Source organism: Thunnus albacares, chromosome 11 (assembly GCF_914725855.1).
Source record: "Thunnus albacares chromosome 11, fThuAlb1.1, whole genome shotgun sequence".
Classification (NCBI taxonomy): domain Eukaryota; kingdom Metazoa; phylum Chordata; class Actinopteri; order Scombriformes; family Scombridae; genus Thunnus; species Thunnus albacares.
In genome coordinates, this window is record NC_058116.1 from 6824648 (window position 1) to 6848758 (window position 24111).

Here is a 24111-nt window from a genome sequence, read left to right on the forward strand (position 1 = left end):
TTCCTGCTGTTTGGGGCAGTGTTTGAAGCCACCATGATTGACAGGAAGATTGGAGACCGGCCCATCAGCTTCGAGTTCTCTCTGGGTGAGTCACCAAATCTTAATTTTTGCCTCCTTTACAAGTGTTTCTTTTTAACAGAAATACTTTAGTAATCTAATACAATAATGATGTAACAAGCAGTGTCTTTAAGGACTGCGTAATGTTAAGTATAAAAGGTCAACTCTGAAGCAATTTTTTCAGTAGCTGAATTGGGGGATGCATTATATAAGTGTTTCTGTTATTTTGTCCACGCCATAATTACCACTGAAGCCAAAAGTAAAATCACAGCAGAGTAGATTTAATTTCTATTCCTGAGATCTAATGGCACTAGTTTCTTTTTCAGACCAGTTTCCCCCCCTGTATCTCCCCCCTGTATCTGTTCTCTCTTGTTCTATTTTAGCTTACGTAGTTGCTGACTTTCCTGTTCTGTGTTACAGTATTGTATTTATGTGCCCAGTGATACAAATAGAGGCACTTCTCTTCATCGTTTTTCCTCTCTCAGGTCACTATGGTAATGTCTTGGAGCCTGCAGGGCAGCCCAGCCTCAGCAGCACCAGTCCTGCTCTCAGTCGAAGGAGAAAGGCGCTGGACGTCCCAGACAGCAGTGACACTTTTAGTACCTCTCCACTCAGCTCCCCCTCCTCCCCTTCCTCCCCCCTCCTACCCAGAGACCCTCAGGACATCATCAGGACCTCCAAGTCCACCACACCTCCAGAAAAACCGTTTATCGTTGAAGGAAACAGGTTGAGTCATTGTTATTTGGATTTGATTCTTGACGCTCTGTTGAACCTGGAAGAAGTTTTTCTCTTTGTGTTGTCTTATGTGGGCTTTATGCACACTGTCTTGGACACAGCCCTCCCTCAGGCCAATCATTGCAATTATAAAATGAGGCAAATTCCCTCAGCAGTGCCCAAGCTGCATTGCATGAATTCAACCCCAGCTGTACCGTCCTTGTTGCACTACTGCTGGCTTTGCACTGGCAGGAAAATAGGGCTGTTGAGAGTTTCAATCCAAATTAAATTTTCCAGGATTTAACAAATAAGACTCTGTTTGGACTACATGACTCCTGGAGTGCTACACGTAAATCTAAATATTTTATATTATTGATTCTATCAGCTATCTTTACCATATTAAAGTTAGTTATTGCCAGTAGGAGAGGAAAAAGGAAGGCAGATAGATGGTCAGTGATGTTATTATAGTGTCTCTCATGAGTCAGTGAAGTGTCTAGCATGTGTATTACTTGCTGTACAGTATTTTCTCTAGTGTCCCAGTTCATCATGTGTATAACTTTGTGCATATACATGTGTGCGTTTGTAGGCACTACATGTATCTGCCCCTGGAGAAACAGAAGCCATGCATTAATGTGCTGAGTTACTGGGAGGACAGAACCTATCGGCTCTACAACTCCAACATGCTGGAGAATATAGCTGTGCTGTTTGTATGTGCACACACACACACACACACACGCACACACACACACACACACACCTTTTTTTCCACAGAATTTTGTCAGTATGTCAACAACTGATCTTTGTCCTTGCCTCAAATATGGAAATTTGAATATTCCATGAACCAACTTCCCTGTATTTCCCTCCTGCTAAGCTGCTGTATCAATGGCAAAGTCAGGCCTGGTCATTCAAGACTTAGGTCCAAATTGAAGCATTTTAAACTGTTGGACGGATTGCACTGAAATTTTGAATAAACATTCATGGTCCCTGGAGGATGAATCCTACTTACTGACTTTGGTGATCCCCTGACTTTTCCTCTACAGTGCCACCAGCAGATTGACAATTATGGCTTATTGACATGCCTCAACAACTAGATTGATTTCTGTGTGAATTTGGTAAACATAGATATTTATGGTTCCCAGAGGGAAAAAAAAAAGGTTTTGGTGATCACGTAGTGCCACCAGCACACATTTTTTTCTCTTATGTAGTAAAATATCAAAAAATGTATAAGACAGATTGGCAAACCTGCGTACAGACATAGCATGGTTCTCAGATGATGAACCTTGATGATCGTTATCCCATTTCTCCGTGGCACCACTATGAGGGTGACATTATTGGGTTTTGCGTGAAATATCTCATCAATTATTAAATGGATTGCCATGAACATACATGCCATGAATGGTACAAACATTCATGTTCCCCTCAGGATGAACTGTAATAACTTTGTTGATCATCTTGACTTTGCATCTAGCGCCACCATCAGGTCAAAATACCTACTTCAGTTTATAACAAAAAACCTGCAAAACTAATGCCATTTCCATCATCTTCAGTTGTACTGTATGTTTAGTATTAGTTTGCAAATGTTAGCATGCTAACATGCTAAACAAAGATGTTATACCTGCTTAACATTGTCATTGTGAGTATGGAATACTGGTATTTGCATTTAACTCAAAGCACCACTTTGCCTATTGACAGATTTCTTGGCTAAAGTAGCTAAATAGTGAGATCCTTAACATTACTGTGTTATACGTTGGTTTACAAGTAAAATGCCACAGCATGGCACCTTGTTTACTTCCGGCTACTCATATTCATCCATAGTGAAAAGTCATTACAAACTCTGAAAGACAGTACAGTATTAGTGTTAGATCAGTGATGTAATTTTAATGAAACAGTTTGTAAAGGTTCTGGCTATGTATAGCTTCCACTGCAATCCTAATAAAAGAAAATGTTTCTTTTCTTTTAGGAGGAGGGTGTGGCCAGTGCAGCTGAGCTTCACAAAAAGCAAGATCCAGAGGCGGAGCACCTGCTCAAAACCGTTCTCAAAGAGTTCTGTATGGACGCCAGGTATTCAAACAAACTAATCAGAGCATGACAATACCTTTTGTGTTTCACTGAAATAATAGTGGGAAAATATTAACAGCATTGCTTTAAACGGTGTTTCTTTGGAAATATCAAAGAAGATAAAACAGAACAACCTTACAACTTCATGTAGTTAACATTTTTTAAAGATAAGTGTTTCATCACAGTGTGGTCAACTAACTGACTGTGTGTACACATGGTCTATCTTCCCTCCACTGTGAGACATGTTAAGTATGTTGCCTCAGTTGTTGTGGATTCCATTTACAACATGTCTCTAGTTTGAAGCAGTTAATGTGAAAAAAAGCATGAGTTAATAATTTGAAAGTCCCCCTACACTCAAAAATGTGTTTTTCTTGTTGTTACGGCGCTAGGAAGTTTGAGCTTCACTGTACAGGATGATGTATGCGCAGAGTTTGACAGTAGAAGTCTGTTTTCGCATTTATCTGCAGAATGCAAAAATTTTCTATGTGTTCACCTCAAATCTGAGTTTAAGACGTACCTTGGAGCATGATTTGTGTTATCAACTAGTTTGGCGCCAATCCTGGTTCAGTACTCAACTTAAACAAGGGTGAGCCTTCAGTGCACCTACACAGAGAATGGACTGAGAACGGATATTTGCATATTAATCTATTCTGGATTTTTGAATGATGGAAAAGTAGTAAATGTAATTTTAAGGACTTTTTTGTGAGAAAAACAAAACAGATACAAATTATTCAAAGCAGTGTATTTTTACACATCTTAAAACATATGTGGAAGGGATCTTTAATCTTTTTTTTGTCATCTCTCTACTTCTCTACTTCTGACACTACATGACACCAAATGTGATGTAACATATTTGATCCAATGTCTGACATTGAGAGGAAGATGATTACAAACCCCTGAAACTTGATAGTGTATGTCAGTGTTTTTAGATAGTTGTAGTATTTTTTTATTCCATTTGTTTTGAGTTTCTTTTTCTTATTTCTTTCTCTTGATTTGGAACATTCAGTTCATTACAGACAGCACCCCATTGCTGCTAAAGCCAGATTTATAGTTCTGCATCACATTCAGGCTATGTGTGTAGCCTTTGTAGTTTTGCAGACTACTGAAGCACTGCACCACTGGAGATTGCAAGCTGAAAAAAATGCTCATTTATTTTCTCTAGCAAAGCCATTTCCACTGCAAACCTTCTGCTCACAGTGCGTTTACATGCACTTAAGAAACCAGATGGTGCAGATAATCAGGGAGTTTACATGCACTGTGGTAAACTGGTTATTGTAAATTCATGTATACACATGCAGCAGATCAGAAATCAGATTTCTCCCCTACCCCCTCCTTATTTTGGAACTGTGGCTTACTGATTTTAACAGTATTCATGATGATTGCTCTATATCAAAAACTGAATGAAAAAATGGAAATACAATAACTGTGGGGCATAAAGCATGATGCAGAATGATAATGCACAATACACTGGTCATGTGTTACTTTGGCGCTATCACAGTGGAAATATGATGCTGAAATATAAAACAACAGAACCACTGTACACTGTGACGCACAACTATAATTCCACCTCAACTCTACTGTTGTCTTGGGAAAAGTGTAGACGCACATGTGCTTCCTCAGTGATACACGGTGTCACCAGCTGTTTCTTATTACCTGCTAGTGATTAGTCTCATCAGGACAATGGTTCAGGGAGAATGTCCTCACAAACATGTGTTAAAAGCCTGTCCTGTTTCTCTGCAGGAGTTTCATAGCAGCAGCAGAGGCCAAGTTGAAGGCGGAGCTAAAGTCCACTTACCTGACACAGCTGGACAAGAAACGCCTCACAATGTGTAAACAGGAACTGGTGGGAAAACCCGAGACACACACACAAATACACTCACAGACACACTGAAAACACCTCATTAAATTTTAAATGAGTGTGCTCAGCCATTTTCTACTGAAAGATCCAGGATCTTTGGATCTTAAAAAGTTTACAAAGTAAAACATTTTGATGCCCTTACAGTACTCTGAGTAGGGTAATTTTCAACACACATCAAGAACCATGAAGATTAGGTATGAAGAAGGATGTGGCCGTAAAAGTGCACTTGAATCTTGTCATATCTCTTGATTTTGTTTGTTCAACAGCACAAATATTGTTTTTGATCTGTTACTGCTGTTCAGTACTGCTAATCTCATCACAATAATATGTATTTTGTTTAGTTTTACACTGCAGCGGCTTTAGATTTTTAGCTGGTTATTCATTTTGACTGCAGTGTTTGCTGTGCTGTGTTGCATTATAACAACGTGTGTATTTGTGTGTGTTGCAGGAGATTATGATAGGAGAGGCACAGTCTGTGGCAGAGAGGAAGAGGAATACTGGTGGCATGAAAGAAATGCTGCAGGATACAACAAAACTCATACAAAAACTACGCTTCCTTGTGGTGGAGGTACAGAACTCACCCTGTGTGTTTGTGTGTGTGTGTGTTTGCATGTGTTTGTATTTGTCTGTGCACATCCTGACACTTTCCTGTGTGTGTGATACATCACTTTTTTCTGCGTTTCCCTTTTAAATTGTATTTGTTCTTCTACACACACATGCATGCCTTTGCACACCGCAGCCCCAACACACAGTCCCAGACATATTTGTGTGGTTGCTAAGCAACAACAAGCGTGTTGCGTATGCTCGGGTTCGAGCCAGAGATGTGCTGTTCTCCAGCAACCAGGAGGCCAAAGGAATCCACTGTGCCAAGATAATAACACTTTTCATGAAGGTATATACATATAAACAGAGATTTAAACTTTGGTGTCGTCCAGTATTGGAAGGTTGGCAGAGAAAATCTGATATGTGTGTGTGTGCATATGCATGCATGCGTGTGTGTGTGTTTGTGCAGCCTCCAGGGAAGCGTGTTGCAGGCTTGTCAGTCCAAGCGAAGCTGGATGTGTATCTGTGGTTTGGAACCTGTTCAGAATCCACCCACATGCTGGACAACCTGCCTGCAGGCTTCACTCCAGCCACAGGAGGCGCTGATGCCAGCTGCCCTCCCACACACCTGATCTGCACAGGTGAGCAAGAAACAGATTATTACAATCCCTTTTTTTCAGTTATTTTTTGTCATTTTGTCTTTGAAATTAGTTTTTACCACAAACTGAAAAACAAACATCAGTCAATACTAATTATTATTATTATTACTATAAACTAATAATTTCTAACAAACATTTTTGTTAGACATTTTGGGAAATATGCTTATTTGTTTATATATATTAATTATATTAATTACAATTAATTAATATAAATTTGTTATCTTTGTACAGAGCCAGGCTAGCTCTTTTCCCTGTATTCTAGTTTTTTTGCTAAGCTAAACTAACCTAGCCTAATATTTAATGGACAGGCATGAGACTGGTATTGATCTTCTTATCTAACTCTTTATCAAAGTATTCCTAAACTAAACTCAATTCTACTGCAGCACTGTAGCTTTTAGAGCTTTTGTATGGCAAAAAAGCTTAAAAGTTAAGTTACACTAGATGCCACTAGTGATAAGTGAAAGAATATGTTTTAGTGATTTAAATTTTCCCCAGACTACATGGTCTTGTCTGTATGTGTGTGTCTCCAGAGCAGCATCAGTTCCAGTTGAGGTGCCACATGTATCAGGCTCGTGGTCTGATTGCTGCCGACAACTCCGGTCTGTCTGACCCATTCGCCCGAGTCACCTATCTGTCACACAGCCAGACTACCAATGTAAGCACACACTGTATGCATGTGTCATCAATGTTCCTCTGAAATCATTGTTCTTATTTTAGACTTTTGCATTATGATTACATTCAGATCACAGAGATGAACCATGAGTATTTTAATTTAAATTGAAATGAAACATGACAGATACAGTTTGTCGAAAAGGTAAAAATACTATTTCACATGACACATTTCACGTGGCATGTTGTGTTATGTGTTTTGGGGTGATGGAGGGAGATACAACAGCTGATGTTAGCATGAGGCTATCTGCAGAATAATATTGACTCCCAGGTCATAAGTGTACACTGTATAAATATGATTGGATGTAACTAGTGAGCCGGTGGCCACCTGATGTAAGCTCCACTTTTGAGATTGGACTTGACTAGTAGATGAGTGATGGTCTTGTGAGTAGTTTATGACTAATAATAACATTTACTATCTGTTGTAATCACTCTTTACTGTGAATAAGATTGTGACTCCAGAGCTGACGCTGTCCAGATTTATTTATATGTGTGTTCTTGTGTGTATGTGTTGCTGTTAGGTGATCAGTCAGACTCTCAGTCCTACATGGAATCAATGTTTGCCAATGAACCGCCTCCTGCTGAGCGGAGAGCTGCAGTACATCCAGCAGGAACCACCTCGCATCCAAATAGAGGTGTACGACGACGACGCACTGGTACTGCTAACATCTTTGTGATTAGACACTCAGACAGATGAATAGATCAAGTCATGGTTTTCATGTTTTGTATACAAAACAGTATGTTGCTACCAGCTGCTGATTGGACTGACCCTGTGACCATCTCTTTACACCCTGTCCCCCCGTGTGCAGGGTAAGGCAGAGTATCTGGGGGCCACAGTGGCGGTGCCAGAGGTGCAGCTGGCGTCTGACACCTACACACCTCCAACACTGAAGTACAGCCCACTGCACTGTGGCAGCCAGTCAGGAGGAGACTTGCTGGCTGCCTTTGAACTGGTGCAGGTCAGTCACTTCTATAACCATTCAGCTTCCATCATAATAATGCAATAATGTGAACAGTAATAATGAAGAGAAGTCATTGTGATAAATGTGTAGATTCCAATGTCTGGAGAGCAGATGATGCCGGCGTTACAGGAACAAGAAGGAGGCGTCTACACGGTTCCTGCCAACATCAGGCCTGTTCTCAGCACCTTCAGACTAGAGGTTAGACTGCCTGTGTGTGTGTGTGTGTGTGTGTATTTAGGGGCCGAGCCCAAAAGGCAGAGGACTACTCTGCTCCTCGTTATGTCACTCCCTCAGTGCTTTGAAACATTCCGCAATACACACTCATTATAAAATCACAGGAGAGCAAGAAAAGACTTTAAAACTCACACTAATATCTCAAAAACAATAAAAGATAGAAAAAACATGTAAATTCAAGATTTGTAGGTCAAAGTCTCGTGACTCATTTAAAGTTCAAATGAAGTTTGTATCTAAAACTATCTCCATTCGAATATATGAGTATTTTTCTGTGTCCACCTGCAGTTACTTAGTGTCTCTCCACACCTGACAGTACACATGTCAATCAAACTTTGACCAGGTCATGTGGGTTAAATGTTTTTACTTTTCTAAAAATAGACTTGATGAAAATTAGGGAAATAATTTGTTTTACACACAAATTCATCAAGAGTTTTCAATTTACTAATTGAAATTCAAGTGAATGGGCCCAAAACTTGCATGATTTTGATGACACAGGTTTGAGCAGCCCTGCAGAAAATTCTCATCCTGTCAATCAAACTTTCAAAATAAAAGCACACCACACTTGTAAGAAATATCCGTCATTTTTAAAAAGCAAAATGATCTGATCCAGACAGGCCAGAGTGCGAGGTCCCGACCAACGTTGCTGGCAGCTTTAATTTAGTAAGTAGTCCTCTGCCTTTTGGGTTCGGTCCCTAATGATAATAATAATTCAGTGTTGGATCTTGAAACTTGAATATAAGTTCACCACCAGTGGTAGATTTTTCTTATTGACTTGTAATGTGGGTGAAAGGTCAGAAACATGTCTTTGAAATCACTGTTGGAACAATGACATGGAAAAATGCTGACACCAACATACCGTATTGGCCTATTTGGGAACCGATGTGGACAGAAAAACATAAAACCATCAGGAGAGAAAGACCCAATAAAAGCTCATGAAATGGGCTGATGTAACATCAGTTACAGGTCTGGACTGGTATTGTCTTTGCTCCCAGTTTTCAGCCAATATTAGTTTACATTTTGGCTCATTTACACCATTAAATGTATGCTGAGTTCTCTATTAGCAGTTCCTGTTTACATGTAGCTGCTTCCTATGAGGACTTAATGTTGATCTTCACAGATAATACTGTGTTTCTTCCCAGCATGAATAACACAAGTCATTTGACAGCCAGTTTATACTATTGTGAATGCAGTTTCCATTTGACTGTAGCTACTAATTCATTTTTACAACAATGAGTCTGAATGATTGTGGTTTCTTTTATTTGTAATCACCATTATTGAACTTTTGCACAGTTTCACATTTGCTTCCAGTAATTTATTTGAAGTGTGTTTAACTGGCTGCAGAGTTGTGCACCTACACACATAGTGGGGGCAGAAAAAATCACACGAAATAATAACAATCAAGTGTTTATGCCTGAAACATGTATTGATATTCATGCTTAGGCTTTGTCCAGCTAGATATTCATGTCTATTACAGAGCACATCCTGTCATTTCTTCACGGTTAAAATGGCATCAGGAAGCATGAGTTGACTTTCAGAGGAGCACAGAGAACATTTGATTCCCCACCTCCTCCTGTGATGTTCATCCTGTCTGAATGGAACTTTACTCTTGTTTAAATCATAACATCATATTTGACAGCAGAGCTTCTACTTTCTGACATTCACAGTAAAGTAAAGTAAAGTCATGCAGTTGTTGTTTTTTTATTTTTTATTTTTTTATTTGTATTTTCATGTGGTATTTGTGATCAATTGAGGTTTAATTTAGTAGTTTCCAATCAGCCTGACCTGCATGTCTTTGTGTTGTGGGAGGAAACCCGAGAGCCGGGAGAAAACCCACGCAGACACGAGGAGAACATGCAAACTCCACACAGAAACAAGCAGAAACAGGCAGGTGGAGGTGTTTCTGTGAGGCTGCAGTGCTGATCACTGAGCCCGCGTGCCGCCCTGAAGGGGGAAGGAAGGAGGTTAGGAAAGGTGGAGGGGAGAGGGAGGAGAGGTAGAGGGGGAGAGGAGAGAGGGTGGGGTTTAGGGGGAGAGGAGAGAGGGGAGAGGGAGGAGAGGTAGAGGGGGAGAGGAGAGAGGGTGGGGTTTAGGGGGAGAGGAGAGAGGGGAGGGGTGAGGAGAGAGGTTGGCGGAGAGTGGTGAAAGGTAGAACGGAGTAGGAAGAGGAGTTGGGGGTAAAGGAAGATGAGGAAAGGAGGAAGGATGGGGGTGAGAAAGATGGAGGAGAGGAGGGAGGATTGAGAGAGGGAGGAAGGGTGGAGAGGTGAAGGGGTTCTGCTTGTTGTTCAGCCTCCGCTGGACAACAAGCAGTTTCCTCCACCTTTCTGTCGCTCTTCTTGCGTCTCCAGACCCAAAAACCTGTTTTCTTCTCCTTGTTTTCTTTCTGTGTCTGTGCCATCTTCTCCTCTTTTTCTTTTTTCTTCTTTTCCATCTTCTGCTCTTGTTCTTTTTTCTTCTTTTCCATTTTCTCCTCTTTTTCTTTCTTCTTCTCTTCTTTTGCTCTTTGTTTCTTTTCCTCCTTCTCCCGTTTTTGTCTTGCTTTCTTTTGTTTCTTGTCCTCATTTTCTTGTGGGTTCTCATCGTTCTTCGCTTCATTTTCTTGTGGGTTCTCTTCTTTATTCCCTTCATTTTCTTGTGGGTTCTCTTCTTTATTCCCCTCATTTTCTTGTGGGTTCTCATCGTTCTTCGCTTCATTTTCTTGTGGGTTCTCATCGTTCTTCACTTCATTTTCTTGTGGGTTCTCTTCTTTATTCCCCTCATTTTCTTGTGGGTTCTCATCGTTCTTCGCTTCATTTTCTTGTGGGTTCTCTTCTCTCATCCCCTGGTTTTCATGTTCTTTCTGTTCCATCTTCTGGCTGTGCAGAAGCGCGTCCTCTCTCAGCTGGGCAGAAGCTAACAGTATGGCTTTTTCTGCCTGCCATCTGGCCGTGACCTTGTCACACTCCTCCTTCCAGAAGCGTTGGATGCTGTCGGCCTGCATGCTGTTGCTTTGGACACTTTCTCTGAGGGAGGAGATGAGTGTATCTCTCTCAGAGATGTCCTCTCTACTCTTCTGGAGTAGAGAGGACACCTCTGTGAGTTCCCTCTCCTTGGACTCCAGACGTTCCGCCAGCCTTCTTATGGTGGCATTACTGGCCTGTAACCTCTGGTCACAAAGCAACCAGTTGCCCAGCATGGGCTCCACAGTTTGGGACCAGTTGTTCCATTCCGCAATCTGCCTGTGAGCGATGTTGAGGCAACTCTGCAGATATCCGCAGTCGCAGCAGGGAGGCCTTCCAGCCGCTGGTCTCTGCCGGTTGGGATGCTGATTAGGACGCTGATATGGTGCAGCATCAGCAAATCTGCCCTGACGTCTTGGGTTATCTCCTCTGTTCATTGTTTTTACAAAGACAATGTCCAGAGGTAGTAAATAGTAAGATGTCTGTCGTAGACTGTAGTGGTAGATGCTAGTTGTGCGTGAAGGATGGTCTTCGTTCTTCGTTCTTTGGTCTTTGATAGACTGTGAATCTGTAACACGATACTTGTGTGCAGCTGTGAGATGAAATGAGATGAAATGGTCTCAGTTTACAGATAAACTGATGATCCACAATCTTGCATCATAAAGCCGTCTTGCCTTTGATGTGTCATAGGTTGACAAATGTCTGTCTGATGACATCCGGAACTGATGACATCATGAGCTCAACCTTGGAGGAGGTCATGTGACCTGACAGCAGATATCAGATTAAAAAATAAAAGTTGGATTAATAAATAAAAGTTGGATTAAAAAATAAAAGTTGGATTAAAAAATAAAAGATATCAGGTTGAAAAACATATCATATCACATTTAAAAAGATTGAAATCTTTGGAGCAAAGTTACATTGATGTTGACATTATTTAAATTACTGACTAATGATCTCTAAACCAGCTGATTTCTACTTTGTTTTGGAAGCTGATTCATCAAACACCTTTACGTTGAACTTGCTTTGTGATACAGACCCCTGAAAAATTGACCTAGTTGACAGTTAAAGGCTGCTGTCAGTGTTGGAAGGATATTAAAAACAGAAAAACTCAGTCAGTGGTCATCATAATGCATAAATGAGTGCAATAATTTCTGTTTGAGACCTCATTGTCACATCAGCTTGACAATATTTACTACAATATTTGCATTGCATGTAGTGGTGTAGGTGTTATGCATCGTAGTTGATCCATGATCCATATGGATCGCCCCCCATGGTTCGGCAGGCATGTGAACTGCGGATTAACTGCAACATTTAATGTCTCATTTAAGACAACGTAAACAAACTGCTGGAAGTACAAGTCATGGACAGACAGCTGAGCAGCTAATTAGCTACATAGCTGCTAACTGACGTTAGCGGTGCACGTTTCCCCAGTCAATGTTTCTTTGGTGGCTCGTTCAACAAGCTGCAGGACAAGACGTGTGTTCATGTTTGCAAATTATCATCAAGTTTTGATGATGTGGACACAAAATGTTGTTTCATTCACTACCATGTTTAAAAGAGGAAGGTATCAGGCCTCATATTGCAATTGAAATTTAACAATTGAGCATTGAGTATTTTATATATTTTATTTAAACATTAGACATCTTGAATGTTGTTTTCATTTAAGACCATGGGCAAAAGTTCCTTGCTGTAAGTGTTTTACAGAATATATGGAAAACAATGTTTTATTTGTCCCTCCCCCTTTTTTTTGGCTGATCCATAAAATGATCCGATCCATGACTCAAATCCGTGATACGATCCGAACCGTGAGTTTTGTGATCAGTTGTCCCTTAACTGCATGTATGTCAGAAAGATTAGTGTCAGCCTAAAAAATATGGCAAACTGTTTAGCATGAATAATGTAGTGTGTAGATTTCATTTCGATGGCTTTGCCCTCCCACCCTCATTACTGCCTGTGGTTGCAGAGAGAAACCGTATCCAGCTACAGTGAAGCAGCCGCGCCGATGAATGAATATGAATTTGGTGCTAATTACACTGTGAATAATAGTCACTGAAATGTTATGAACACAACAAACTTATAAAAAAGTCAACTGACCCCTCCCACCCCACGCCGCCACCAATCATGAAGTCTGACTAAATGAATTAAAGATTCCATGTGGAATTTCTTTGTAAACAAACAAAGCTTGTGTTTGCATTCAGTGTTCAGTTTCTCACCACAACACATTGATAACATTGAGTAACTAACAGCTACTAACAAACATGTTACATTACTTACATCTATGTTCACTAGCTGCAGTCTTCTTCTCTTTCTTTGCTCACACATTTTTGCATTACTTGGTGCGGTAGCACCAAATATTTGAGTGTTTGTTTACATTTTAACAAACAGTCTCCATTAAAAGTCTGCTGAATTAGCGTTTAGCAAGTCCTGTTTGTAATGTAGCCTACTATCACTGGATTACTTTCATACTGAAGAAACCTTTAAAATGTGATGATTCTCAGGCAAGTTCTGCAGCCTCTTTTTTCTATGATTTCAAAACATTTTCAAAACATTAAACACATATTCTCAAAATCACTTTGGCACATTTTGAACAGAATTTTTTCTTAAAGCAACATCCTCAAAACATTCTCACAAAGTAAACCTTCGTAAACATGCCACATTGAAGGAAGGTTTTATAAAATGATGAAAAGCAGTGAGGCATTCTTTCAAATCCAATGTTTTCCCAAAACCACAAAATTCATATAAGTCCAACGCCGCTGGCAGCTTTAATTTTTATATACATTTTCAACAAATCACTTTAAAAAGCCAAAATGAACAATGACTTTATGCTTCCAACTAGTATTGCCAGGTTAGATGTGGTTAAGTTCAGAGTAAAGTTGTGTGATAGAGTTTTGTCTGCTATCTATATAAACACACAATGAAAATGAAAAACACTGCAATTTTAGGAATAAAACTGATTTTTCTCCTGAGAAGCTGACAGGTTAGAGGGAAAACGTTTTTACCCAATAGTACTGACATGAAATGGGAAAACTGATTGATTTCCTGTTTTTGAATGTAAGTAACTATTTAGCCCTATGCACCAAGCTAACCCTGTGTGTGTGTGTTTTGTCTCTCTGACAGGTGTTATTCTGGGGTCTGAGGGAGCTGAAGAAGGTTCAGCTACTGTCTGTTGATCGCCCACAGGTACGTGCTGTTTTAGGTCTTTGCTTCCTTGGAAGTCACTATATCAAGATTTGACTGAATGGACCATTGCAGCTACTGAATGAGAATTTTATTTGGTGTGTTAAGGTGAAGCGAGTTGGTTCCATCTCCAGCCTCTCTCTGTTAAAATTCTAACCTAATCTCTCCTTTCACTATTTGACCCTAATTTGCTGTTTCCTGGTGCTACAAGTCTTATCACTGTCTACCTGTGTGTTGTCCACTGTCTTAGTTGATGTGCTCCCTTCTGACTACAGGACTGAACTAAATCTACACATCTACTACATCTGTTTTTGGTTGGAGTCAGTGTGTTGTATATTATGATGTACATTTGCAAAAGTGGTTGGTTGCAACTGTGATAAAGCATTTCTTTGTCTGCTTCATGTATGCCATTTCAAATTAGATTATTTGGCCATTCAACAAAAGCACAATTGTAAAAACAACATCACAATACCCAGTTACACAATAGAAGAAACTATGAAAAACAGGAGGATCAAACTCTAAACAAACTGAATAATAATCCCTCTCTCTCTGTCCAGGTCTTCATAGAGTGTGCAGGGAAAACGTTGCGTTCTTCCGTCATTCAGAAGTATAAGTCCAACCCAAACTTCACCACACTGGTTGATTCCATTGAGCTGGTAAGACCAATACAATATTTATAATGTATCATAAAGTAGTACACCCTGGCTTACTTTTGGGGCATCTTAGAAGCCTATTAGTCCGAGATGCATACACTACATGGCCACAAGTATACAACTGGACAACAGTGTGCATCAAACTTTGTGGTAACAGTTTGGGGAAGGCCCTTTCTTTTTTCAACATGACAATGTCTCCGTCTGGAACGCCGACTGTGATCCAGGTCTTATCACTCAACAACAGTACTTGACCTCACTAATGCTCTTGTGGCTGAATGCAAGCAAATGCCTGCAGCCAAATTCCAAATTCAATAATCCCATATGGGTGTAATGTTCAGGTGTCCACATACTTTGGTACAATGTAAGAACTCTCTCTGTTCTATCGTCCTGCAGGAGTTACCAGAGAATGAACACCTCCACCCTCCTCTCAGTATCACTGTTGTTGATTGGCGGGCCTTTGGTCGCAGCACGTTGGTTGGAAACCACATCATCAACAACCTCAAGGCCTTCAAATACACTCCACCCCCAGCCCCGCCTGCACCCATACAGACACACACACCACCCAAAGTCACATACAGCCTTGAACCTGCCCTAATACCAGAGCCACAAGGACCTGAGGGTAATATGTGTTCTAGATTCAAGATATTTATTCCAGATTCAAGTTTATTGTCACTCCGGTTGTACAAGTACACTCGTGAGGCTGGTGTGTGTGTGTGTGTGTGCATGTGTGCGTGGGGGGGCATATCACACCCGGTGATACGCTGGGCTATGTGCACAACTCTCCCCAGCACCTTGCGGCCCATGCTGGCACACCACATTCAGGGAGAGGTAGTTGTCCTGGCACCACTGTTCCAGGGTGGTCACCTCCTCCCTGTAGGCCATCTCATTGCCGCGGGAGATCAACCCCACAACTGCTGTGTCGTCCACAAACTTCACAATGGTGTTTGTAGTCTCTATAGCACACAGTTCTGGATGTAGAGGGAATACAGGAGGGTGCTGAGGACACAGCCCTGTGGTGCTGATATATTATTGCTTCTAGTCATTGTCAAACAACGTAGTAAAGTGATAGAAAGTAGATGCCTCTGATAATGTTTAAGAGCAGCTACATTCAGGCCGTTAAAAACACTCTGGTAAAAGACAGAAAAGAACTTACTTGAAATACCACAAGACCCTCTAATCACCCTCTGAGCCTGATGTTCCTTGTTTATGTTGTTAGATTTTTTTGTTTGTTAGACCAAATAGCTCTGTATGGTTAACAATTACTACTTTTACCACATTCTTTTTTAAAACATCTGATTTTTTTGACCAATAAAATGGCATATGCAGAGCCCATAAACTATATGTCTATTTAGCTTGAAGGTTTATTATTGTCCCTGGAAATAGTAGTTCAATAAAACATTTGTTGCCAAAGGTCCACTTACTGGAAATTTTCTGAAGCTTTCAGTCACATCTCATTGCTGTCATAAAACCACCTGCTGATGTGACTGAAAGCTCTGGAAAAGGCCCAGTGAGTGGACCTTGCCAATCTGCCCATTGGAAATGGGTAGAAAGTGATAATGATGATGATAGAGGGTTTGATTACAAATTATTGATCCTCTAATCAAGTAGATCTTTGTCTTGTCCAATAGGACTGTCCCAGCCTGCTGGAGAGAGCAGTTCCATTGGAGCAGCAGCAAATCAGGATTTCCTGATCACTGTGGAGGAAGAAGCCCCTCCTCCAGCCCCGCCTACCCAAAAGCCTCGACCTGCAAAGAAAAAGGTGAACACACACACACACACACACACACACACACACACACACACACACACAGGTTTACCTAAGTATCTTTTGGGGTATGTACATAGACTTACATTAATTTCCTGGAGACTTGCCGTAACCCTAACCATAACTACTGACCCAAAAATCAGCATTTTGCCAGTTGGGGACACAGCTTTTGTTCCCAATTGCACAACCTAACAGTCAACTTAAGACCAGTTGACTGATACACACACACGCGTGTGTGTGCACAGATCAAAAACAGTGTTCTTCTTGGTCACATATTCAACTCTTTTAATGTTATTTGCATGTGTGTATGTTTTAAATCCAGGACAGCAGCCCAAAGAGCACTCGTGGTCGTTCCACCAAGCGGAAGAGGCGTACCATCGCTGACGAATCAGCAGAGAGTGTCATCGATTGGTGGTCCAAATACTACGCATCTGTAGAGAAACAGGTAGCTCTGAGTGTATGTGTTAAAGACAGGGTTGCAAAAGATTAAAAAAAAATCATTTGAAAATTTGAAAATGTCAAACATTTGCCCTCCTGTTTGTGTTCTAGGCCAAGCAGAGGGAGGGCTCTCCATTCCCCCATGTGTTCGAAAGAGGTAAGAACTCCTCTTTGGTGACATTATGCCTCCCTCAGACAGCCATGTTGGAGGTGTTCTCTGAACAGCTGGTTGTGTTATGCTTGTTTTTCAGATAATCTCATGATCATAAAGTAGCGACATTGCTGACTTCTTTGTGCAGTAGTGGAGTCCTTAATGTTTGCCTGACTAAAGGGGAGCATTTATGAGCCACAGTCAAATAAATATTTGACTTCCGACAACAGAAATATGTAAATGACAACAACTAAATCATGAGTTCAGCTGTATTAAATGGAGAGTAACAAACTATGTCTTACCTACTCCTTACCAGATGTTGGTGGTGACTAACAGTAATTTAATTACAATGTGATTGGAGATCTTTGCAAAAACAACTTTAGAACACACAACATGTTCACCACTGATAATATGTATTTAGGTCTGTAATTAAAATGTAGGTAAACTGATCATAGGAAAGGTTATCCAACACTTTGCCCCTGACACACACACACACATTGTTGTGTATTGCAGCTCTGTCGTACCACACCATGCTCAGCGATGGAATAGACTCCTTGGGTAAGGACAAAGACATGAAACTAAGAAAGTTGTTGTCATTGATGGGGGATTGAGCATTTTAAAGCCCCTGTTTAAATTTCTGTGAGAAAATCTGCTTAGCATCCTGGGAATTGATGGTATCTTATTGGTGTCAGTGGTATATACTGTAGGCATCTCTGGTTTTGGCTAGTTTAGGTTGTAACATATAAGCACAGTACTTGTTGTGTGGTTCTGTCACTGCATGATCTGCCCTGCAGCTACCACTGCTAAACTCCAGCTTCTGGTTTTTCAGCAGTGGACACAGTGCCATACACTTTTGTCTCACAAGGATCACTGTGTTCTCTATGTTTGGGTGGCCAGCATTTGAAAGATTTGTATTTATCTGGAAAGATTAACAGCATTAAAAGGAAACAAACAAATGATGGTACTTAATACATGATAAAAGGGAACTGTTCATCTTTTTTATGTTTCTTTTTTCTTTTGGTGAATAGGAAAGGGGCTTGGTGTAAATCACAGACCTCGCTCTTAAGAGTTTCTTGCACTTCTTGCACTCCAGATTGTCGCTTTTGTGTCATCACAGTAAAAATAAAAGTTCTTTGCTCTCTATGTCATGTTTCCCACTAAACATATATGTCTTGTTTGTTCCATCAGTCAGTAGCCAGTCGGACGGAGACAAGAAGAGGAAACTGAAATTAAAAGCAACACCGGAGCCAAGTCTGCCTACTAAACTAGCCACACTACGGGTACTCAATTCACAAACACTGTTGGTTTTATCAGCTGTGTAGATGTGAGAGTGAAAGAGGGCTCAGACAATACAGCTAACTGCAGCACAGATTAAGTTCCTACTACCACTATCAGCAGTTCCCTCACACTCCTGTTTGTCTTTGTTGCACCTGTTAGGGCAGGACAATGTGCACCATTATCACCGATAATAGTTCATAGAGATTGTGACATCAGGACATTCGCAGCATAGCTCAAATTAGTGTGCATAAAGGAATTACTATTTTATTTTCTTGTAGACATGTAGCATTTCACGTGGATTGATTTTGTAATTTTTGCGTGATTACTATAAATAATCTTAAAAATGTGTGCAATTTTTTTAAATCAAACAATTTATCTTAGTACTGAAATGTGTCAGAGAGAGAAAAGTTCAATGGGGTGATACTGATCCTGTCCTGCTCTCTGCAGCTGTACAACAAAGAGCTGGAGGCAGAGTTTGGGGCTTTTGACGACTGGGTGAATACATACGAGTTGTTCAGAGGCAAAGCCAATGAGGAAGAGGGGGTGACACAGGAGAGGTTCGTTGGCAAATTCAAGGTGAGACAATTAGGTAGAACGTCCTCTAAGGATCCCACTTGACATATCTTCACCATTGATCTATTGGACTGTGAATTCCTTCTCTGCAGGGGCGTTTCTGCCTGTATAAGCTGACTGATGACAAGGCAGAGGGCTGGGAAGAAGCTGAGAACACTGAGTGCTTCAGGGTCAACAGAGGAATCCCACCTAATGGCCCGGTCCAAGTCCTCATTCGGGTTTACATCGTCTCTGTGAGCCATGCTCTGTTGTTGATCTTTTTTTAAAAATGACGATCAATCTTGGTTTAAGATGTCTATAAATATTCTTAAATGTTCTCCCCAGGCGTCTAACCTTCACCCAGCTGACCAGGATGGGAAGGCAGACCCTTACATTGTTGTTCGGCTTGGCAAGAATGAAATCAAAGACAGAGACAACTACATCCCTAAACAGCTAAACCCTGTGTTTGGAAGGTAAATGGCTGCCTGACTACAGCTTAAAGTAGAAGCGGCCCCAGTAGTTTCACCTTGTAAGCCTACTGCAGAACCTCTCAGATTGTTTCTCCTTCATTATTTCAGGTCTTTTGAGATGCAGGCGACATTTCCTCAGGAGTCTCTGCTGTCTGTGTTAATCTATGACTATGACATGGTGGGAGGGGACGACCTGATAGGAGAGACTCGCATTGACCTGGAGAACAGATTCTACAGCCGACACAGAGCCACTTGTGGACTCCCTTCTGAGTACAGTCTGTGAGTCTGGACATTTGTCTCCTCTTTGGGAACCAGGGGGGAGAAGATAATTCAGATTTATTTTTTCCATTTGGTTCCTTCAGGGCCATGTTGACTAATTGGTAAATAATCATTCTGAGTGACTCTTACTGTAAAATAAAGGCACTGTTCCTTCTCTTACCGCTTTGTGTGTCTGTCAGTGAGGGTTATAATGCCTGGAGAGACTGTCTGAAGCCATCAGAGCTGCTGTCTAAGCTGTGCAGAGAAAATGGTCTAGATGGTCCTCATTTCAGACCAGGACGCATCACTTTGGCTGACAAAGTCTTCGCCGGCAAGACACTCTTCATGCATGAAGGTACGCTCCAGACACACAACATATTACTCTTGAGATGCAAGTTAACTATAACCTTTGCACCTATACAATAACATCTAAAGTGACACAGATCTGCAGTGATTTGCAGGATTTTCCAACTGAAGTGTCTCTTCTTTATAGGAAAAGTTCCCATTTCGGGGTTAGCTACAATGCTTGCTCATGTCTTTGGTTTCATAGAAAGGATGCTGTAGTGGAGAATTTCTTGATTACTCAATAAACACACAAAGAGAGCTTTGTGTGCTCTAACTATCTTGCCAGCATTTAGACATCTGGTCTTATGTTTTATTCTGGATGATGTTCTGCCAGTTACTGCATGTTTTTGCCTATGGCATATTCCCACATCACCGGAATGTGTCTCTGTGCTGTCATTTTCTCTTTCCTAGTTTATATTTTCATCTAACTGTAGCTTCTTCCCTTTATTTATAGAAGTATGAAACATTAAATGGTAACATCTCTGTTTAGGTAATGTTTGTGACTTCTGATATGTTCTCTTATTACATCTTTGCTAGATTTGGACATACACATCATAAGGAGTTAATAAGCAAAGTGTAACATGTTGGTCTCTGAACCCTTCAAAAAGACGGGGTGCTTGTCAAACACATGTGTTGCTAATTTGGAAATGTTATGTTGTGCCCAATATTGAAGTCAATGTATTTTGGGGCTTGCCTTTTTTTTGTTATTTTGAAGCCAAACTATTGCCTATGTCAATGCAGACATCTGTAATAGTTATGTCACTTCTGTCAGTGTTAATCTTTAAGAGACAGATAGATAGATGTTTGGTACATTACTATTAAACATATTAATATTCTTTATCTAAATACTAAGTTTTATCTTAGTATTTAGATCAGGTAAAATGTTTGGCCAGTGTTTTAAAGTGCTGCAATTGTATCATTTACATTTATTGTTTGGGCAGAATCTTCTGTCCAAAGCGACTATAAGGTGTATGACACAGTTGGATTGTGAGCGTAAATGACATAGACTTCAAGTTAATTAATGATGATAGCCTTGTGGTGTGTGTGTGTGTGTGTATATATATATAATATTGATGACAATGTGTGCACATATCCCAGATGAGCCGTTGGAGTGCTATGAGCACTTGTCTCTGAAGGTCTTGCATCGCTGGGCAGAGATCCCAGCTGTGGGATGCAAACTGGTACCAGAACACATCGAGACCAGAACTCTATTCCACAAGGCCCGGCCTGGGATGGACCAGGTATAACTAAGCACACAGCTCTCTGGAGGGAACATATAACCTAAGCATTTTTACACTTTTTCCACAAACACCCTGCTTTAAAAAGGCAGCAGGCGTCTGTATGTCAAGCTTTGTTTTCCACCAGCAGAAGCAAAAATATCACTTCTAGGCCAAACCCTTCAGCATTTAATATCTGACTAAAAATACATACTTATGCATCACAAACTGCTTTGGATCAACAGAGTGTGTGTGTGTGTGTGTGTGTGTGTGTGTAGGGTCAGGTCCAGATGTGGGTAGACATCTTTCCCATGGACTTGCCTCATCCTAGACCTCCAGTGGACATTTCACCTAGAAAACCCAAAGGGTGAGAGCAGTCTGTCCAACTGCACCTGACAGCATCACATACTAACCAATATTTAATGTCTTTACAAAACGATATTTGTTTTTGAAAAAGAAAAACAAACAGGTGTGTGTTTGGGTGTGCAGGTATGAGCTGCGAATCATCATCTGGAACACGGAGGATGTGATTCTAGAGGACAGTAACTTCCTGACCGGTCAACAGTCCAGTGATATCTACGTCAAGGGGTAATGACAAACTTCTTCTGTCTTTTTCAAAGACATATTTGTTAGATTTTCATGCAAAAGTTCTGCGCTCTCTCATAAAAGTAATGCTGAAACAAGACTTAGAGAAGAGTGTTCCACTTAAAGGTTTAGGGCTGTATTTTATATATGAAAGGGCTACATTACTTAAAGGACAGGTTCACAATTTTTCAAGTCTGTCCTAAAACAAAAGTCAGGTGACCAAATGAACAATAACACACTTTTCTTGCTGTAATCATTCTTCCTGTTCATGCTGGCCATTAAAAGATCACTTCATAATGCACTTTCAAGGTAAGTGATGGGGACATAATTCACAGGCCTACTTTTTTTTTTTTTTTTTTACCAAAAAGACTACTGATATCTACTTCATTTGACTAACTCAGAGGATTGATTTTGTCCCCTGTCACTTACATTGTAAAAGTATTAGGAGGGGATCTTCTAATGGACAGTATGAACAGGAGGAATGATTGCAGCCAGTAAAACCTCTTTCAATGTTCATTTGGGCATTTGACTGTTGTTTTAAGACAGACTCAAAAAATTGTGAACCTGTCCTTTACGTTAATAGAACATGCATGAAATACTTCTCAGGACATGCTTTTGGTGAGATAAAAAGTAGGGATTTTTTATAATCTCCTCCTTGTCCCTCCAGAGCTAGGTTTTATTTCTGATCTTTTGATTTTAGGAACAATTTTAAATTGCAACAATGTCAGACCCATTGTTTACTTTAGGCCGTTAGCCTTCTTTTGCCTCCTGAGAATGACATTCATACACTCTCCTTCTCCCTCTCTGTAGCTGGCTGAAAGGTTTAGAGGATGACCGACAAGAGACTGACGTCCACTACAACTCTCTGACTGGAGAGGGAAACTTCAACTGGCGCTTTGTCTTCCCCTTCAACTACCTGCCTGCTGAGAAGGTACTGAAAGACAGATAGATGCAGGTTCAAACCTCACTGCACCCTGCTGGAGTGAGCATGACCCAGAATCCAAACAATTGCTATAATATTATTCCCAGCATACCTCAAATAGATAACGAGTAAAAAAGACAATGAGTAAAACATACCTGAGTTCAATCTGTCTGTCTTTTCCTCCCTCTTTCACAGGTGGTAGTGGTGAAGAAGAGAGATAGTATTTTCTCTTTGGATAAAACGGAACAGAAGCTTCCTGCCATCCTCATTATGCAGGTCTGGGACTTTGAGACGCTCTCCTCTGACGACTTCCTAGGTGTGTGTGACGGCTTCTCCACGTTTCTGCATTTCTTTTTTTTCTGTTTAACTAATTGAATGTTTGTGTATGCAGGAACGGTGGAGTTAGACCTCCACGGTTTCCCTCGGGGAGCAAAAACAGCCAAGTCGTGTAAGGTGGACATGTTGACAGACGGGACGGAGAGAATCTCCATCTTCCAGCAGAAGAGAGCAAGAGGCTGGTGGCCCTTCAGCAAGTCTGGAGAGCTGACTGTATGCATACACACACATAATGTACAAACCAAAAACAAACAGCGATTCATACAAATTGACAAACACTGGATGAGACCTTGATTGACAGGTGTGTTGTGTGCTCTGAAAACTTTAGGGGAAAGTGGAGGCGGAGTTCCATCTTGTGATAGCTGAAGAAGCAGAAAAAAATCCTGTTGGTCGAGCCCGCAAAGAGCCGGAGCCGCTGCCAAAACCAAAGTAAGAGAAGCCAGTACACTCTAAACAAAATCCAGTCTGGTGTGTTGAATATGTAACGGTGTCCGCGTCAGAGCGAGGAGCTTGAGACACAGAGGAAGCAGATGCCACTGAAAAGTTCCTCAAAATAAGAATTAAACACTTCACTAAAATATATGCATTACATCACACTGTTGACCACTCGCAGACATACTGAGGCATGACTTCATGCCAACCTTAATCTTTATGAAGGCAAAGCCTGACGTCACCTCCGAGCTAGCCGTTGTTCTACTAGCTCCTGTGACTCAGGTTTTTTCCCCCGTCCGACTTTCTGAAAGAGTGAAATGTGTTCCTGGAGTTTAATGACTATATTCTAAGATAAGCAATACCTACTGGACCATTTACTGTTGCACTTCATAATGTTAACAATTCATTTGTTTGCACACAAAAAACTACAGCTCCCATGAATTTTTCCCAGCCAGGACGGATGATGTTTAAGTAAACACGCAACCAGTAAACCACACAGCATACTGTTGAGTAAGGCTATGGTTCCAAGCCTGGATTTTTATTAATTTGCATTAGAAAATGTAAGTTTGATACTGAACAAGGTTTTTAAACATCTGGGACAGAACCTCAAAGTTCTTGTTTCACTTTAGTGCTGTATTCATTTAATTCTATTGAAAGACCTCTAGAGAAACAGTTGGTTTTGTAGCCTGAATGCAATGTTATTTTAGTTTTGGTTGATGTTTTTGTAAACATCTTGTTTTTTAGCTGATTTACCAGATGTGAAATAAGGAAAACAATATATTATTTCATGTGCTGGACTCTTATTTACACAGAGTTTATGACTTACTGACCCTCAACAG

The 24111-nt window shown here is 40.7% G+C and overlaps 1 protein-coding gene across 1 annotated transcript in view; it reads left to right on the forward strand.

Moving 5' to 3' along the window:
• fer1l6 (fer-1 like family member 6) overlaps positions 1–24111 on the forward strand; it is a 25281-nt gene continuing 1170 nt past the window's right edge. Inside the window, 32 exon segments of the mRNA XM_044366069.1 lie at positions 1–85; positions 543–783; positions 1358–1478; positions 2732–2832; positions 4570–4672; positions 5136–5255; positions 5427–5579; positions 5700–5871; positions 6420–6544; positions 7080–7214; positions 7368–7517; positions 7611–7718; positions 13811–13873; positions 14428–14526; positions 14917–15142; positions 16152–16282; positions 16611–16733; positions 16838–16883; positions 17391–17435; positions 18066–18157; positions 18603–18731; positions 18821–18961; positions 19053–19180; positions 19286–19456; positions 19636–19790; positions 20879–21021; positions 21276–21364; positions 21487–21585; positions 22393–22513; positions 22700–22820; positions 22896–23097; positions 23099–23269. Coding sequence (XP_044222004.1) covers positions 34–85; positions 543–783; positions 1358–1478; positions 2732–2832; positions 4570–4672; positions 5136–5255; positions 5427–5579; positions 5700–5871; positions 6420–6544; positions 7080–7214; positions 7368–7517; positions 7611–7718; positions 13811–13873; positions 14428–14526; positions 14917–15142; positions 16152–16282; positions 16611–16733; positions 16838–16883; positions 17391–17435; positions 18066–18157; positions 18603–18731; positions 18821–18961; positions 19053–19180; positions 19286–19456; positions 19636–19790; positions 20879–21021; positions 21276–21364; positions 21487–21585; positions 22393–22513; positions 22700–22820; positions 22896–23097; positions 23099–23269 — 4076 coding nt within the window. The 5' untranslated portion in view covers positions 1–33.